Below are 19,698 nucleotides of genomic sequence, written 5' to 3' on the forward strand. Positions count from 1 at the left end.
GTGTGACAAATTAATGCTTTGACCACTAGGCTACCCCATCTAGCCTTGGATGAGGGAGTGAGTGGTTTTATGCTGCTAATATTCCAGCAATATCCTGGCAGGGGACACCAGAAATGGGATTCACATCACCCATGTGGGAATCGAACCCAAGTCGTCGGTGTGACAGATTACTGCTTTGACCACTAGGCTACCCCATCTAGCCTTGGAGGGGAGATGGGATAGCCTGGTGGTTAGAGCATTCCCTCATCACGCCAACGACCCAGGTTCAATTCCCCGACATGGGTACAATGTATCAAGCCCATTTCTGGTGTCCTCCGCCAGGATATTGCTGGAATATTGCTAAAAGCAGCATAAAACCACTCACTCACTCACTCACTCACTCTAGCCTCAGAACAGTAAAACAGTATATGTAAATTCATAAAAGAAAACTTAAATCCTTGTTGATAGATCATAATTTGAAGGGCATAATTTTATTTCTTAGCCTAAAAAAATCTTGTAATTGATTCTCTCTTATCTGAACATATCTCCTTCAATACATGGATCATGTTAGACTATATCCACCACTCTTTGTGTTGTATAGTGGGATTCCTGTGCCGGACACATGGATCATGTTAGACGATATCCCACACTTCTTGTGTTGTATAGTGGGGTTCCTGTGCCGGACACATGGATCATGTTAGACTATATCCACCACTCTTTGTGTTGTATAGTGGGGTTCCTGTGCCGGACACATGGATCATGTTAGACGATATCCCACACTTCTTGTGTTGTATAGTGGGGTTCCTGTGCCGGACACATGGATCATGTTAGACTATATCCACCACTCTTTGTGTTGTATAGTGGGGTTCCTGTGCCGGACACATGGATCATGTTAGACGATATCCCACACTCCCTGTGTTGTATAGTGGGGTTCCTGTGCCGGACACATGGATCATGTTAGACGATATCCCACACTCCCTGTGTTGTATAGTGGGGTTCCTGTGCCGGACACATGGATCATGTTAGACGATATCCCACACTCCCTGTGTTGTATAGTGGGGTTCCTGTGCCGGACACATGGATTCCAATCATTCTTTGAGTAGTGTCTTGTTGGAAACATATCCTCATTTCAATCCCCACCTTCCCCTTTTGGAAACCCTTGGATCCACCCCGGCCTCAGTGGCTCCTCAGCTCCAACTGTAAACACAACGTTTTCAACATGTGTCCATGTCGATGTGTCAAAGACAACAATAGTACCACGTCACCTGCCGTTCCTTTATTTACGTTAGTCCACACACTCCCATAATGCACTATTTACTTGTTGTGTACCCTGTTTTCTTTTTTAACGCGATACTTCTCTACATGGATCGCCCTTATCCAAGTCTGTCACAAGTGTCACTCGCAACAGCTGAAATGGCAGTTGTGTTTTCTTAGCTTCTGTGGTTTTTGTGGCCAAGAGAAAAAAAACAATGTTACATCCCTTTCCAAACCCTTTCTCTCATGGAGAGGAGGATGAAGAATAAGATTACCCCAGGGAACAAAAACCGTCTTAAGTGGCACAGATTGTGTTTAAATGTTCTCTTGAATCATATATTTGTTTGAAGAGTGATAAGCATCACGAGTGATAAGATACAAGATACAACATTTTACTGAGCAAACATTCCATGAAGAAACAGTGACATTATTCTATGAATTATATAAACAGATACATAGTAATCAGGATAACTATACAAAGTACCAACACAAAATATTATGTTATGACCTAGGATTATCAATAATAAGTATTTTCATAATAAAACAAAACATTTTTAGTTTTTTATATATACTATGTAATTCTTTCTGTTTGAACATTGAGGGTTCATAATTACTCCTGTTTGCAGATATATATTATTCCAAGGCAATGACAATACCTACAAAATGTTCCCTTGATCCGAAACAAGTTAATCTGTGAAGATCCGAGTTAGAATAGGTCTTCAGCAACCGTAAGAGACGACTCTGCTTGTCGTAAGAGGTGACTATCGGGATCAGGCAGTCAGGCTTGCTGACTTAGTTCATGCATGTCATCTTATCCCAATTACGTAGATCAATGTCAATCATAAGATTGTCTGGTCCAGACTTGATTATTTACAGACTGCAGCAATATATCTGAAATATTGCTGAGTGGGCGTTAACAACAAACAAACAAACACAAATCAAACCAAGTTTATATATACTGTGTAAGTGTTTCTGTGTGAGTTCCTAATGGTTCCTGTTTGTTTGCAGATATTCCAGGGTAACGACAACACCTACCATGCTGTGCTGCAGAACGTACAGCCGCCTATCATAGCCAAACGTGTGAGGTTTATTCCCTACAGCCAGCACCCACGGACAGTGTGTATGCGAGTGGAACTCTATGGATGCACATGGGATGGTAAGGTTTCCCTCCAGCATATTTCTTTGTATTAGAAGACAAAGAGGGGGATGGGATTGGCAGGAGATGGGATGGTTTGTGTGCTGTCATGATAGCTTCAGAGGCTGGGTCATGAAAAGTTTATGCCTGGTTTAGGAACATGGTTGAGTGAGTGAGTGAATGGGTTTAAAGTATTCATGCCTGGACCCCTGAGAGTGGGCCTTCATTGGCTGTCATGACACTTATAGTAATCACATGGTGCTGACATTGTAACCAACCAATACACATTTCATTGGTGACCTGTGTTGCCCCAGGATCCTGACAGGGTACTGAACCATGACCGATAACTTCATTCTCATTCCAGCCTTGCTCCAAGTCTGTACTGACTGATAATCCCATGGACGTATGGTCATTCTATTCTTATAATAGGCAAGTCTCGATAAGCAGACAGTACAAGGATGCCAGTCTTTTGTAATGACAACTTGTTCTAATAATTTATTAATCTAGGATTTATGATTTAAATTAATTATCATTACCTTACTTGTGCAACTGTACCAGACTTGACCCCTGTAGGTGTCCTGAAGCTTCAACATTTATCTGATACTAAAAAACTGCCAAATCGGTTACTCAGAAGGAATTATTCTATGAATGCAAACAAATTTATTTCATTATTCAGCTGATTCTTACAATTTAAAAAGAATGTATTGGCCCTGGAGGTCTTGTTACTCTTGTTGACAGGTCTGGAGATTGTACAGCTTCTTCTGTTAAACAAACATGTCATCTGTCAAAAGCTGGAGTTTGAAATTGTTTCCTGTCTCTGACAGACATCCAGAGTCTGTTCAAATCTTGCCTGCTCCTCCTATTTCACTCTTTGAGAATTTTGATAATGGATATCATATCATCTTCATCCTGTGCCCTGTCGTGGGATAAAAAGTCTGGGATAAAAAGGCTTCTTCTATCATTGAAGTACCTCAAGAACTCACTTTGTGTTATTGTGAGGCTTACATCACATCAAAAGGAATATCTGAGTTATGTCTGAGTTTCACATTACTGCTGACTTTATGTAACGTTGTCCTTAATGCTCACAGGTATCCATTTAGTACACTTTTCAACAAAGGCTACCGGTATCACTGTGGAATAGATATATATATTTTTATTGAAAGCCCAGGCAAGTCTAGATGAAACTAAACCAAGTCTATACAGCAGGAGAGGAAAGGTTCTTTTAAAGGAAAAAAAGTTACAATTATTTTTTAGAAATGTTTTCCTAGACTACATGTTAGCCTATAAAGTTAAAGTAAATCTGTCAGTTTTACCTTGAACTGAAATCATCACGGACCCAATACTGTGAATATTCGGGTCAGAACTGGTCCTCAGAGGCTGCTTGTCGTAAAAGACGACTATCAGGCTTGCTGACTTGGTTGATGCATGTCATTGTATCCCAATTGCGGGGATCGATGGCCATGATATCCATCACTGGATTGGCTGGTCCAGACTCGATTATTTACATACCGCCATCATATAGCTGGAATATCGCTGAGTGTGGAGTTAAACAACAAACTAACAAATAAACAGGCCCAACTGTATGTTGAAATCAGATAATATTGTATTATCTGCCTCTATTCGTACAACTTCCAAGGACAGGCCTCAAATAAGACATTCAACAAACCTGGCTTTGATTCCCTGTGAGTGTTACAAAGCAGATCAAGGAAGTTCGTGAGACATGACAGAAGCGCCATTTTCTTGAACTGCGTAACCAGATTCTGTATCTGTCAAAGAGACCGATGTTATCTAAACAAGGCCCAGTTTCAACCAAAATTCTTTGCAAATGTTTTACACCTATGTTTCTGTAAACAGAACGCCCAGGTGTTTTTCATTGGCCGTCTGCTTGTTGTTCCACCTTATGTGAAGCTCAAAGAAATAAATTATATAACGCCCCAAACCTTTAAATTGTAAGTTGTAGCTGATTTTTAAACAATTATTCACCAGCTAAAACACCACAAAGGTGTTTTCTATAGTTCAATATACATAACATGAACATCGATAACAGACAACAAAATGGGCAGAAGTTGGCTACACCGCAGTCGGTCTCCCAGACCCTGGAGATTAAATTAAAAAATTCATCAAACTCAAGTCTAGAATGATTTAGCAAATCTTAATTGAAATTAAGTCTTGTTCTGGGCTCCATTTGGATTTTACTTTTTATTTTTTGGATGTATATTTTTAAATAAGATAACTTTATTTCTGGGCCTAATGTCAGTCTAGTTCTGTTTCTGTGGGTAGCCAGACTATGTACTTCACTCAGTCCTCTCCATGCTGTGAAACTGAAAGCCTGTTTTCATTGATAAAGACAGTCTACTGGCGGGAATGGCTGGTATTTCAAGTCTTACTGGTAGCAAAATACTGGCAGAATGTTCATAAACACAAGAACTGGGGTTGAGATGTGGAGAGAGAAATTCCCCAAACACACCTCCGGATATTCTGCACCACTACTGCGTGAACAACCAGGCTTTTGGATGACTGAAGAGCTCAGACCTTTTCCTACTTACTATATTACCATACAATAGAGATGGAAGTTAGAAATTGATTTAGAGAAACTACCAATATTCATTACAAAGTAGAAAATAAAAACAATATTCAAGCAATAAAGATGGGTTACTTATTGGTCAAAGAAGGGGCAAGTTACTTGTTTGAGAGATTCATAAAAAGAGTGGTAGCCTTGTGGTTAAAGCATTTGCTCTTCACGCCAAGGACCTGGGTTTGATTCCCCACATGGGTACAATGTGTGAAGCCCATTTTGGGTGTGCCCCTGCTTGATATTGCTGGAATATTACAGGAATATTGATGAAAAGGGTTAAAACCACACTCACTCAGTCATAAAAAGATGCCACTGTCTTTGTTTAAGCAAGTAAGCTGTTGAGCGAAGTATTGGCTACAAGCCACCAGTTAGTTTACATAACACTACAACAGGCCTCCAAACACCAACTGGGCCATCTACCAACACTGTTTTTTGTGTGGGATATAGTTTAGATATGACTGTCTGATCATGGGGAGATGGTAGGGAGGAGGATGTGTCAGTTTATCATATCATGACCGAATCAACACATCTCTGTTGACTGCCAGCCACCACCTCACCTCTCAGACCACATTAATACATCCTATATTCTCGCTGTTTGTTTCCCAACCCACCAGCTGTCTATTCATCTACTGAGAATATTCCTTTGGCGCCAGAGCGGACATACCCCACCCAAGGCTTCATCTGTGAAATAGCTAATTTTGTATCATCTCATATTCTAGGATGTAGCATTTCTTGGCTGAGGGTATTTTCATAGACAGGGGAGAAGACGGTAGTCCCTCCTGGTGACTGTTTATATGCAATGGTTCTTCAGGTGGCCAATAGCCTCCCTACAGATGGCGCTAACAGATCTCCACCTGCAGGTGGTGGCCATCTTGTCTGTGTGTCTTGCGCCATGTTGACCTACACTGGTTAGAGGGGATTACGTTTAGTGGTGCAAATGTCTTCTAAAAAAAAAGCTTCATCTCGATATTGGTATTTATTATTGGCCAGCAATGGCAGATGACACGACCACTAGTCTGTTGGTCCAAGACTTGTCAAAATCCAGAGGGACCAGTTGTTTCCTCCCAAATCTAGCTATTTTACATTAACCACTAGTTTGAAATCAGCTGTGGTCTTATTCGACTTGACCAATGGTGTCTACCCCTGGTTGGGGATTCTAGTTTGGTGATGCAGTCATGAGTGAGTGAGTGAGTGAGTATGGTTTTACGCCGCTTTTAGCAATATTCCAGCAATATCCAGTTGGGGACACGAGAAATGGGCTTTACACATTAATTGTGCCCATGTGGGGAATCGAACCCGGGTTTTCAGCTTGACGAGTGAGCATTTTAACGACTAGGCTACCCCCGCCCACAGTCATGACTTTGGATGATGATGATGATGATGATGATGATGATGATGATGATAAGGAATGATAGGGTTTTTGTGAAGATGAGGTGAGATGAGATGAGATAATATAAGCTTTGCGTAACATTTTATTGAGAAGCAGTGACAATATTCTACAAACTACATGTATATGCACATGAAGTACAAAACACACAGATACGCTCCACATACAAATGAGGTATTTTATAACGATTTCATTTCCAAACAAATGTAACATGATATGTTCTTCTGTATTACAATGGAATGCTTTTGCTGAATGCAGCTTGAAACAAAAAACAAACAAAATAACAAGGGAATGCATTTACCATGTTTGTTTGTGGTTTAATGCCGCACTCAGCAATATTCCAGCTATATGAAGGCGGTGCATTTACCATGAGACTGCTCAGAGGAAAAGAAGAAGTGCTTGACAGTCTGAACGATTTTTTACCAATCAAACGTTTTCATAATTCTTAATTGCATATCAGTGTACATTTACCTAATTGAGAAGTAATTAACAGTTAATTAAGCTCTTCTTTTTATAAACAAATGAGTTGAAAATTTCTTATGTTCGCACTCTTTCAAATTTGATAGAAAAACTGCAAAGGAAACCATATCCTGTGCAGTAAAACATTCAAGGTAGATTAAGTGAAATTGAAGACATTTTTTCCTTCTCTTTCTGTTGAAATCGTCTTGAATCCTATTACTACGTTTTTCGTGTTTTCTTCTCCCACTCGTAGAAGTTCTGGTGTCACAAAAGTAGTTTGAGCTCCATCTGGAAGCGTTTCCATGTCAAACTGAAGTTTCTACACTAGGAAATTTAAGATTGCTGAAACTGGTATGAAATCGGCCTTTGGTGTATTTTTTGGTAATCGTCCCAAGTCGTCCCACATCTGTCAGTGAAGCCTTGACAGTAGAACCAGGATCGGTGAAATTTGAACATCAGAAAGCAAAGTCTGTTACACATCTGTGCCATCGTCTTCTTTTTACCTGTTCTGGAAGCAGCTGCTGCAACCAGTGTGTTTAAAATAATACTGACAGGAATATGTGCAACACATCACAATATGGGGACGTTCTGTCACATCATTGCCTCACACAGAACATTAGAGAGTTTGAAGGGTATCTTGACGGCTTATTTTTGCCAAATTGCAACGAGCAAAACTTCACCCCTTGCCATTAATCTCACCTCACACATGACCTCGAGCATGAATTGCTTCCACCGTGTGGAACTGCTCTGGTCATGTGGACACTATTATCTGGAAATTGACATATTTTGGTGGCCAGCAATGGAGGTCTGTGAGAAAAACATCTGTTCCGCGGCTAATTTCCACAAAAGGGTGAAAAATGCATGGATAAAGTTAAGGAAAGATGGAAAATAAACAGTGATTAACAAATTAGCAAAAAGTGGAAATCCTGCAAAAACATGCCATGCCACTATTCAGGGTAAGTCGAGCAGAAAATGCATATATCAGGAGAGACCACACCAATATGACAATGCGTAGGGAAGTGTGCATGTCTGTTAGAAATACTATCATTATTTAAAGCAAATTTATGGTTCTGTATGAAGGTCTGTTGACTGCGATGAGACAAAAAGTGCCACCAAGGCTTTCTGACAGATTGGTTGTGAAGAATCCATCTGGTGAGAGAATTCTCAAAACGTAAGAAACTCCACCAAGTAATGAAACACAGAACTGTGTTACCACTTTGGTTAGTTACGCTCGTACATGGCCCATTGTGTGATGACGTACGTAGGACAACACAGTGATAGGTGGATTATATCAGACCACCATCATATAGCTGAAATATTGGGTGCATGGTTAAACAACAAATAATTTTTTAATTTGACGTTTACACGATAAACAGCTTTTCCATTTGCCATTGCAAACTCCGACGGTCATACAGTTCATGGGCGGATACAGCTTTTTTGAAAAGGGGGGGTGCACAATTAAGATGTCTTTGGGGATAATTTATACAGAAATAAAGATTTTTTTCGAAATAAAAAGGGGGGGTGCGCACCCCCGCACCCCCCCCTCTGTATCCGCCCATGCAGTTTTGCTCTTACTCTATGAAGGTTCATACTCCATTGAACTCACATAAAGTGAAGGTCAATTCTTAAATAATCTAATAAACAAAGAAGAGTCACAAAGTCTTGCCGTACTAATGTCTATCTTTGTTTTCAGATGGTTTGGTGTCCTACTCCATGCCACAGGGAGACCGACGGGGTTCTGAAGTTGATTTGTATGACTTCACCTACGATGGAGACGTCAAGAACAAGTACCTCAAGGATGGCCTTGGTCAGCTAACTGATGGGGATGAAGGTCACACTAACTTCCGATCAGACAAGAAGGGCCTTGGTGTCAAAGGATTTGAATGGGTGGGATGGAAAAATGACACGACGTCAATGAAGCCTATCACCATTGTTTTCAAGTTTGAACATGTGCGGAACTTTTCCAAAATTATGATCCACTGCAACAACCTTTACAGCAAGGAAGTCCGGGTGTTCCGGAAAGCAATCGTCCATTTCAGTATAGGCGGAAAATACTACCCGGGACCTCCTGTCAGATATAATTTTGTGCGGGATGACTATTTTGAGGATGCTCGTCAGGTGATGATACGCCTCGAAAACAAAGTGGCAAAATACATCAAGATGGAGCTGTATTTTGAAGCGCGATGGATCATGATAAGTGAAGTCAGCTTCGAGTCAGGTAAACATTTTACGATTGCAAATCAATTTTGGATAATATCACTTTGGAATTAAACATGCATGTTAGCACCATAGGTTAAATATCCAATTTTACGTGTTTAAATAAGTATTTGGAGAATTTGAGTTATTGACTGTTATTGAACAATATCATTTTATGATGGGAAATATTATAATTGTCAAAAGCGACAATAAATGTTATCAGCAAATTCTGGCTTTAGAAGAAACCCATCATGATCCAAGGATGCCAAGTAACATTATTTTCGTGAATCACAGGTAACAGCAGGTTTTGGCTGTGGGTATTTTGTCTTAAGTGTACTTCAGGACATAGAAAATATTGACTCAGCCACCAAAGAAAGTTTACCCAATAACTTTTCAGGAAAGAGGCCACCAATAATAGGAAGGATTTGTTTGTTTTCAGAAATAGTCACAGGTAACTTCACCCCAGAGACTGCTCCGCCCACAACGCTGGCTCCGTCTACGATATCTACGACTCTACAGAGAGACCCCAGTGAGCAAGATGTGATTTTCAGGATTAATAATGAAGGCTCCAACACTCCCAAAGTAGAATATGGAGATCGTGAGTAGTTGTACCTCTGATAAATCATGATTTTTATGTATAAACACAGATGAGTGTGTACGTGAGAAGCATGCAGCGATGGTGGTCAAAGGGAGGCAACTCTTACAGCCTCCAATCATTCAAGTTTGAGCAAGTTTACTCTTCCTTCTCAATTCAAGGGTGGCAACCTTACAGTTTATTATATTGTATGAATATACAATATTATTAATATACTTAAGGGAGACAACTCTCTGATTGATATACTAGTTAATTTGCGTAATTCAAATCATAATTTTTGCTATCTCACAACTGCCCCAATGAAGATCTGGGTTAGAATGCTTGTCGTAAGAGTCAGCTCAGAGGATTGTGTGGTCAGACTCGCTGACAGTGCTATGATGTCAATCACTGGATTGTCTGGTCCAGAATTAAATATTTACAGACTGTTGTCATATATATCTATCATAAGGGTGAGTGAGGTGTATAACAAGAAACAAAACCAAAACAGTTCTATCATTATTATTTTTTCGTGTTTTGTTAAATAATATTCATGTGAAGTTTGTTTCACTTCAGGCCCAGCATCACAGAGCACAGATACAATTACGAAAAAGGGAGAAACAGCTGAATTCGATGATGGATACATTGGTGTTATCATTGGTGCTCTCGCTGCACTGATTGTCATTCTTATCATAATCATCGCTATTTTCATCATTCGGCACAAACGTCGCAAGCACAACAATAACCGTCGCAACCTCAAACCAGTGGTGGATCGCCATGTCACAATAAACCTGAACGACTTGCGTGGATCCACAAACGGTAAAATTTCAAATGGTAATATGTACAACAGCGTGGCAACAGAAGAGGGGGAATCGGATCGAGAGACTTATAGTGCCGCTGACAAACTGGGCAAGCCGGTCTACCTGGAACCCAAAGACACGATTCAGGGGAGAGAACTCCCTGAGCTACCCGCGAGTCCTGAATCTGGTGGTTTGTAGCCAAATTTCGATCCAGCATGATAATTTGAAATTGTGGACTACGCTGACTTCTAACTCTTGTTAAATGTATTTCTCAATGACAGAAGTGTTTCTTATTGCACCGAGTTCACCTTGCACTTTGGTCGTGTGAAAAGTCAAGTAGACAGACATGTTTTAACTGTAGGAGGAGTGACAGTAGATTGTGATGTCATGTGACCTGTCTGAAGTGTTGTGTTGTGTTTTCAAATGTTTTTCCGCTTCATTTTGTGTCATAATCTGCTGCTTCTTTCATAATTTTGTACTTCAGCATGACGGATTCATTTCATAAATTTGTAAGCATTGTCATCTGAAGAATGTCAAAATCAGCTTCAAGACAGATGTGTTTAAGGACAGCTGTTAAAGAGATATTTGAATGTTTTGCTTTAACAGTCCAGATCTGAATCATTGCGAGTGATACCCTTTTATTTCATTCAATTTCTATTTTCAACTATTAGAAGTTTGTGTGAATTGCATGACAAAACACATCCTCTCTATCTCCAGAGCTGGCATTTCAGTAGCCCCCCCACTAACCCCTGGTTCCATTCTCATGGTTTTCGCAATCTCAAATGACCTGCTCTTGATTTTCAATAGCCAATTTGATTTGCTATGCTACTCAGTCTAATGGACCAATCAGAATGCATGTTAGAAACCAGCCTCAATGTTAAGTTGGCAAGATCAACAACATGGCAGCCAGTCCCACTGATTATTTTACAGTTTGTAAGAAATTCAACATGGAGAAACTGTACTGAAAGCCTCAAGATATCTCATTGATGGGAAAGGATGTCTTCATGTCCATTAAAATTGGCAATGGCTTTAGTTTCTATGCGGTTGGAGTTACTTTCCTTTCCTGTATCTCGACCGTGTTTTGTCGGAAAATGTTAATGAAAATCAAGGATGGGTAATTTTAGATCGCGAGAACCACGGGAATGGATCTGGGAGTTAGTGTAGGTTTACCGACATGTGAGCCCTGGAGATACAGAGGAAGGACAAAACACAGATCTTAGTTGTTTTTATCTTTTGTGGTCACCCTAGATTTTTAGTTTCCCTCATTTTGGCCACACAACACTTCACGCTGGTCAGCTAATATTTTCTCATGTCTAACATCGTGTTCATCATTTGCCACCTAGACAGTGCTGAATTTCCTGCTTTGTAGACGCCATTTCATTGGTTCTATTTCTCTCACCGTAGCTTTTGGTACCCGATGTTTGTCATGTGACCAGTTTGACAAAAAGAGACACTTCTGTCATGTGACCTATCAATTCTTTCCAAATCCATATTATCTCAGAAATCATAGGCTACAAAGTCACAAATTCAGCTGCAAGTTAAACATTATAGAAACTCAGTTGCTTGTAAACATTAGGCTTGTTCAGTTCTGCCATTGGACTATAATTTTATGCAGATTAATCAAATTCAATAATTCCATCAAGTGGGGTTTCGTCATTCCAATGGTGATGGTTGAGAATTGTGAGACAATCACAGAACTCCGTAGGGTTTATTCTGTCTTCGCTAAAAGTTCCAAGCCGCCGACAGTACGTGATCCTGTGACAAAAATATAATTTTGGTGTTACGTTATGAAGGGCTGATGCCAAATTACCTCCCCTTGATCTACGGTATCCTTGGTAACAAGCATCCTCACGCTTTGACAATAAAATTGACAAACCTCGACCTTATTACACTACACATGGGGGTAGATCAAACTTTATTTCTTAAATATGACCCATTAAGTTAACTTTTAATTCCAGTTATTCACACAGGTAGTTTGCATCATAGAACTTAATTAAACACATAACCACAGAACTTGTCTCTAAAGTCAGCCATCCAATAAATGAATCTCTAAAACCCATGAGGTAACCTATATTTTCAAAGTCACTCCCCCCTCCCCCCTACCCTGTGTAACAAATGTTTCAGTATAGCATCCCCAAGTACATAGTACCCCAGCCGTTACTGGTGATAATAACAGTCATTATTATTGTTTATCATTTAATCATGATATGCATCAGTTTTTGATGTCTGCTAAATATGTGGCTTGTTCTGTGATACTAATTTGCCATCTTATTTACATGTTCTGAAGCATATTTGTGTTTGTATAATTATGGAAGAACACCTATTAAACAGAGCCTCCACGTGTCCGTTTATCATAAGTTGATGCATGTCATCATATCCCAGTTGCATAGATCGATGCTCGTGATGTCGATCACAGGATTATCTGGTCCAGATTTGCTATTTACAGACCGCCGTCATTTAGCTGGAATATTGCTGAGAGCGTTGTTAAACAAAAACAAACAAACATAGGTCCTAATTTCCTGTACAATCAAAAACTAAAATAACTCCCATGTTGACTAAACATACAAAACTTAAATTTGAAACACCTTTGTAGTTCCCAGCAAGTGTTTCATTTGTACTTTTCATCAGGAAGGGATGTATCCAAATTAAATCACTATAGCTATGCTATAACTGTATATAACACTATGCTATAACTGTATATAACACTCACAGAAGGCGGTACCTTAACCTAAACCAGAACACCGGATTGGTCAATTGTTATTCCTCTTACAATGGCATTATTTCATATATACTTGTATATCAAGAGAACCAGTAGTGAGATCAGTTGATCATGAGACTAGATCCTTGTATTCCAGATTCTAGAGACTATGCTGTACCTGACATTACCAAGTCTGCACTGGTTGTCAATCTGCCGCCACGACCTCCACGACCTCCGATGTTACTTCCTGCCATGAATGGCAGTCTTGACAAACCTCCCAACTATGACGCTCTCTATGCTGCAGCTGATATTGTCAATGTCCACGGCCCCAACATTCCAAGTTTACAAGGCGTCAGTGGAAACAACGTCTACGCAGTACCAAATGCTGACCTTCTTTTAAGCATTGACTATTCTGTGATGGAATTCCCAAGAGAAAATCTCCGCTTTGTGGAGGTGCTTGGGGAAGGACAATTTGGTGAGGTAAATGACAAACTTTGTTCAAACAAATTGGCGAAAATGGGTAGAAATTAACGGTAACTAGCCACCAGAAGAAATGGTAACTCGATACTTTGTTCTGTTGAATATTGTAGAGATTCCAAGATAAAATAGGTTCTCAGTACCTCCATGTTTGGCACCAGGTTCTCGTTCCACAAAACGTCAATCGTAACCTCTGTTCTATAAATTATAGTCGTAACACTGAGATCCTTTTGTGGAAAGGAGCCCTGGCCATGATGGAGCATAAAATGTTTGTATTGGCATGACCTCTGTAAAAGACAGCTGTCAATACTTGTCTGCATTAAAGTGTGAATCGATGCTCATGCTATCAACCACTGGTTTGTCACATCTAGTATCAAGTTCGCAACAGATCTCCATTCTACAGCTAGAATTTTCTTATGTAGTGAATTCCCAATAATTCACTCACTCTCAAAGTAGAAAGAACAGAAAAAGATGATTTTGTTTTTTCACGTGTTTTGCATCATTATAATAGAGTGTATATTTATAATGGCACAAAATCCATACTAAAGCATGCTCAATGACTGCTTTATTATCCCAGTCAAGGGATTAGTGTGCATTCAATTTTCGTTCTCAGCTCCCTGGGGAGTATACATTCCAAGCTGCTTGTGAGGCGTTAACAGATTAACAGTCTCGTTACCATAAAATTCAACCAGGTACCATTCACTGCTGAGTTAACAGAGGCTGAACATGGCTGTTGTATGATTTCCATGATACCTAACTGTCCTTGGTTCTGACTCTAGGTCCATTTATGTGAGGCTCTGCGTATCAACGACATCCTTGGTGATGACTACACCATGAGCAGGAACAACCCAAGGTCGATGCTGGTAGCGGTGAAGATGCTGAGGCCGAATGCTGATGACAGGGCCAGGTAGGGCATGAACTGCAAGTCTCACAGTTTGAAAGGGGGCGGTTGGGTAGCCTAGTGGTTAAAGCGTTCACTCGTAGTGAAGATCTGGGTTCGAAGTTGCATGTTTCTATCCAAATATTTACATCCAGTCTACTGCTGCCCCATCCTGCTGACATGATCTTTCTATTGCAGATCTGACTTCCACAAAGAGATTAAGATAATGTCGCAGCTGAAAGACCCCAATATAGTGCATGTACTGGGTGTGTGTACACGAGAAGAACCACTCTGTATGATTGTAGAATACATGAAATATGGCGACCTCAACCAATTCCTTATTGATCATGTTCCTGAAAGTCCAGTTGCCGAGGCAACCAATGCCAAGACACTCAGGTAAGGGGTTCACAGTGAAGTTACGAGTCTGTGATCCGTTCTGGAAAAATGATTAAGTTTTTCGTTTCTTATGTTTACGTGACATACAATTGCAGTTCCTGTATGAGGTGCTGTCCTATGTTGGTTTTATCTCCCACACATTTATGACAGTCATTAGGGACCTGGGTGCCATTGTACAAACCGATCTTAGGGCTAAGGTGATCGTAACTCCCATACCTTAACATGGACTTACGACAGTCATAGTGCTAAGGTTGTTTTGTACAATCACTGCAATGGCACCCTGGCAAAAGCTATTTAGATAAACGTACAAAACAATCTGATCCTGCATACACTGAAGTTGACAAGAGCTTTATCTTTACTCAAACATATAAAAGTCAGAAGGAATGCGTACATAGTCAGAAAGAAATGTGATCATTACGACTTGTGTGTAACCATGGAGTTTTATTTTTTATTGCCATTAAGCAAAATTTCACGTGACTCTCCAGGGTGTCCAGATATTCCTGTGGGTCTGCGGATCCGACTCAGGACCAACCAGGGACTACTTGCACAAAGCGATCTTAGCGCTAAGATGATCGTAACGCCCATACTTTAACATAGGCTTACAATAGTCGTAGTGCTAAGATCGCTTTGTGCAAGTGGGTCCAGATCTGAATCCCCAAGTTACCCATACCAGCTACACAAAACTCGGACACTGCTACCTTCTTTTGTCCAATCTTGACATCATTCTATCCAATTTTAACCGTGTTTTCTGATTCGTTTCAGCTATGGCTGCTTGATCTTCATTTCATCTCAAATCGCCTCTGGCATGAAGTACCTGGAATCTCTGAACATGGTGCATCGAGACCTGGCCACACGAAACTGCCTTGTTGGGACGAACTACACAATAAAAATCTCTGACTTTGGCATGAGCAGATCTCTGTACAGTGCTGACTATTACAGGATTGAGGGCAGGGCAGTGCTGCCAATACGCTGGATGGCTTGGGAAAGCATTCTCCTGGTAAGGCACATGGCTGTATGTCTGTGTGAGACAACGTACTGTGCAGGGGTAGAAACTCATTTTGTTACCAAGTCCTTGTGATGACATATGCTGGTGTGGCAGTTTCTGCTCAAAGGCTCTTTTGATCCATGTCATACCTTATGTTAAGGCATGTTAGACTTTGGAATATCTACACTCACTTCACAAACTGACCGTTGTAGTTTGACTTTGTGAAACCATGGTATACTTGTACACTCACTCACTCACTCACTCACTCACTCACTCACTCACTCACTCACTCACTCACTCACTCACTCACCTTACAAACTGATCACTGTAGTTTGACTTGGGGGACACTATGAAGTAAATCTACACTCACTCACTCACTCCACAAACTATTTCCTTGAGGTTTCCTGCTTTTAATATTATAATGTAAGGGCCCTAATTCATTATTTCAACATAATGGCTAGTCCAAGGTCACCTTGACCTTCATCAGGGTTTCAGATCAGTTCAATTTCTACAGACAGTGACTGATTGTCATCCAAAATGTCAAATCTGTTCATGTCATAGAGGGGCGGTCTGGTAGCCTAGTGGTTAAAGCGTCGCTTGTCACGCCAAAGACCCGGGTTCGATTCCCGACATGGGTACAATGTGTGAAGCCCATAGAAGAATGTTCTATCATAAGTTGATAAAGCATAAAATTATCCTATTGCCTAATTCGATCACTGCTTGTTGTTTACTTTGTGACCCTGCTAACTGTTTACATTCCTTTCTATCACAGGGAAAGTTCACATCAAAGAGCGATGTGTGGTCATTTGCTGTGACACTATGGGAAGTCCTTACATTTGCCAAGGACCAACCATTTGATGTACTGACTGACGAGCAAGTTATTGAAAATGCTGGCCATTACTACCGGAACGATAACCTTCAGGTGTATTTGCCACAACCTCCAAACTGTCCAAAAGAAATTTATGATCTAATGCGAGAGTGCTGGAACCGTCAGGAAAGTGAGCGCCCCTCCTTCAGGGAAATCCATATGTTCCTCCAGAGGAAAAACATGGGCTACAATCCAAAAGACGAAAAACTCAGCCAAATAACTGTACCAGTATGTTGATGTCCCAGAATTCCTGTGACAGGAAGTGTGTGGTCCGCGCGACGAGCTAGTCAGACAGAAACACATATCACATGACTTTGAGAGAGATCAAGTCCTGTTCTCGTTGCCATACTCCATGGTTGTGCACTTGCTTCCCTTCCTGAGCTGGAGAGCTCCAATCAAGGGAGGCAACAGCCTTTAGGGTGCTATAATTTTCAGAGTGTGAATAACTGTGTCGTTTGTGAAACCAAAGGTGTATAAGGTACACTGTGAACAAAGATGGCCGTGGTACAATGTATAGTATCCATGGTTACGGAGAACTCAGTGTGGCTATTTTTTGACATTAGTGAAACATGTGTAGCAATGTAGCCAGCCCTGGGACTAAGTCACAAGATGAGTGCAGGGGTAGATTCATTATTTTGTGTTTGAAGGGCGACTTTGGAAGAGAATACCGATGAACAATGGTTGTTACAGTGTGATTGGATTGACTCACTCCAAGGGGTCAAATCAGACCTATGATTTCACAAAATGATTACACTGCTCAAAAGTGACAAAATACGGTTACAATGGACAAGATTCCATGACCTTTTTAATTCATGTGTTTGCTAGGACACAAGATATATGTCCCATTCTTGGAAGACTTGTATTTTCATTTCAAGATTCTGTTCGTAGAGCAGTGTGTTTAGATAATCTTCGACAAGATACTTGAGGATTTCTACGCGTCCCTGTTGGATAGTTTGGGAGACAATGAAATACAACTCAAGTTTGTCGGACGTCTACACAGAATCCCAAAGACAATTCAAGCCATGATATAGTATATAAAATACTTGTACGGGACACTTCATCCCTCTATCAGCATGTTAGAGGGGAGTGTATAGAATTTTGTACTTATTTTTGTTTAAATACATGTAAAATCATGTCAAGAGAAACTATTATAGCCATGCTTTAGTCTGAGACTCAAACATATTAGGCTGTCTCTCCTCATTCATTCAATCTTCCAGAAATCAGAAGCATCACTCAATTTGGTTTACCTAAATATGAAATATTTATTAACAAATATTTTATACCTTCTATTCTGAAAGAACATAGGGTTATTAATCAAGGATTTAAATGTATAATGATAGCTCAGTGCCTGTGATTAAAGAAGATGATTCATGTTAATATACCTGTAGATACTGGAAATCATTCCACAAGTTTGACAAACCATTTTGCACCCTTAGCCTGTTCTGTAGGTCACATTATTTATTCTAATTGTAAATCTTGACATGAAACGTAGAAATGATACAACCCAGATGTTTTCTGACCGACAAGATAACAACTAGTCTATGAATATTTTAATACTTACCGTATTCAACGGAATAAGCGCCCCGCCCACGGCGATATTTGCTAATATATTGGCAAGTGAAGAAACCCAATTAGAACCCCTTCCAACTGATCAATGTACACAAGACTTATTTATTCGCGTATAATACACACTCGTGTGTTATATGCACCCTTAATTATGGGCAATTTAATTCTGGAAAAATATATCTGTCGTACATAAACATTTCAGGCTGTCAGCATAAGCCACGAAATTTATCTTTCAACTCTGTTTTTTTCACCAAAATAATATTCTGATAACAGCCCCCTATTCCTAATTTTGAGAGCGCCCTGGGCGCTTATTACGTCGAATACGGTAACCTGATTTGTCAGTTTATGTATTTACGTTTGAAGCTAATACTGTACATGACTTCAGTTTCATTATGTTATGACATTATGCTTAAGAGCTGTATGATATTTTATAATATGTATATATGGCTATCCGTCACTGGTCATGTCCCCTCTTGTATGTGGAGTTTTGGTAGTGCTTGTTTGTAACTGGGAGGAGAAACAGTGATATTATAAATCTTGCTACATTAATAATTCCATTTTCTCAAATTTTCCAAAGATGGCGTAGATTTTAGAATTGTGTTTTTGCTTAGAATGATAGATCTATCTTGTTAGCAAGAGAATGGATAAGTTATTTAGGCCATTTTATGATGGATGAATTACACATACTGGTGGTACTCCATTGTAGGATGATTTCATGTCAGATGACAAATATATTAAAGCAAGTGGGGAGTGGTGACTTACTACATCCAGCCCATAACATACGAGGGTACAATTCAGATATATTCAGCATTCGGACAAGTTGTAATTCTGAAAATGTTGACATACAGGGCAAGACATTTAGGTTAAATCTGAAGCCATGTGATGGAGATTTAAGAAAATTTAGAATTAAAGAAACATGTCACATATTCGTTATGTTTGGTTGGGCCACACTTCTTATGTCCTTAGTTGACAGATGTGTTTTTGTTGAAAACAGGTTATGTAGCTTAGATAAGATCTTTCATCATTTGACAAATTGATAGCTTAATGATTTCATTTAATACTAGATTGGCATTTATTTTTTAAATGTCAAAATATTTATAATTAAAATTATTTTTTGTCATTTTCAGATTTTTTTTGTCATTGTTTTTATATTTGAAATTGGTGAGCCAGCGAATCTGAAACTAAGATTTACAAATGTGTACGGCCTTGTTTGAAGACATGATCTCAAGCAGGTTATCAAAACGGACACTTAAGATACTATCTCAGAGCATGACATCAGGAACCACTCAAGATATCTTTGAACTTTTCTATATATATATGCTTGGAGCTTTAATTACTATTTTATTCTTGTATTCTTTTTCATTTTTGTGTGTTTGGAAATGGCAAATAAACACTTTAGCACATAAATATAACCATTGTGCCAAAATCATATGCTTGACAATGATCATTTAATCGACATGACAACTTTGCCA

At 39.7% G+C, this 19,698-nt stretch overlaps 1 protein-coding gene across 2 annotated transcripts in view; it reads left to right on the forward strand.

Annotated features, from left to right (window-relative positions):
* Window positions 1-18,429, forward strand: part of LOC124141796 (discoidin domain-containing receptor 2-like) — a 237,610-nt gene extending 219,181 nt beyond the window's left edge. The window contains exons 6-14 of one of the 2 annotated variants that reach the window (XM_046509913.2): window positions 2,242-2,389; window positions 8,483-9,007; window positions 9,425-9,583; window positions 10,133-10,546; window positions 13,212-13,534; window positions 14,311-14,438; window positions 14,610-14,807; window positions 15,570-15,804; window positions 16,565-18,429. In XM_046509913.2, the coding sequence (XP_046365869.1) occupies window positions 2,242-2,389; window positions 8,483-9,007; window positions 9,425-9,583; window positions 10,133-10,546; window positions 13,212-13,534; window positions 14,311-14,438; window positions 14,610-14,807; window positions 15,570-15,804; window positions 16,565-16,897 (2,463 nt within the window). In that variant the 3' untranslated portion in view covers window positions 16,898-18,429. The remainder of the gene's footprint in view (window positions 1-2,241; window positions 2,390-8,482; window positions 9,008-9,424; window positions 9,584-10,132; window positions 10,547-13,211; window positions 13,535-14,310; window positions 14,439-14,609; window positions 14,808-15,569; window positions 15,805-16,564) is intronic. The other variant, XM_046509914.2, reaches the window with a different exon arrangement.
* Window positions 18,430-19,698: the final 1,269 nt, after the last annotated feature.

The sequence above is a fragment of the Haliotis rufescens genome, unplaced genomic scaffold (assembly GCF_023055435.1).
Source record: "Haliotis rufescens isolate VD_foot unplaced genomic scaffold, xgHalRufe1.0.p SCAF_8, whole genome shotgun sequence".
Classification (NCBI taxonomy): Eukaryota; Metazoa; Mollusca; class Gastropoda; order Lepetellida; family Haliotidae; genus Haliotis; species Haliotis rufescens.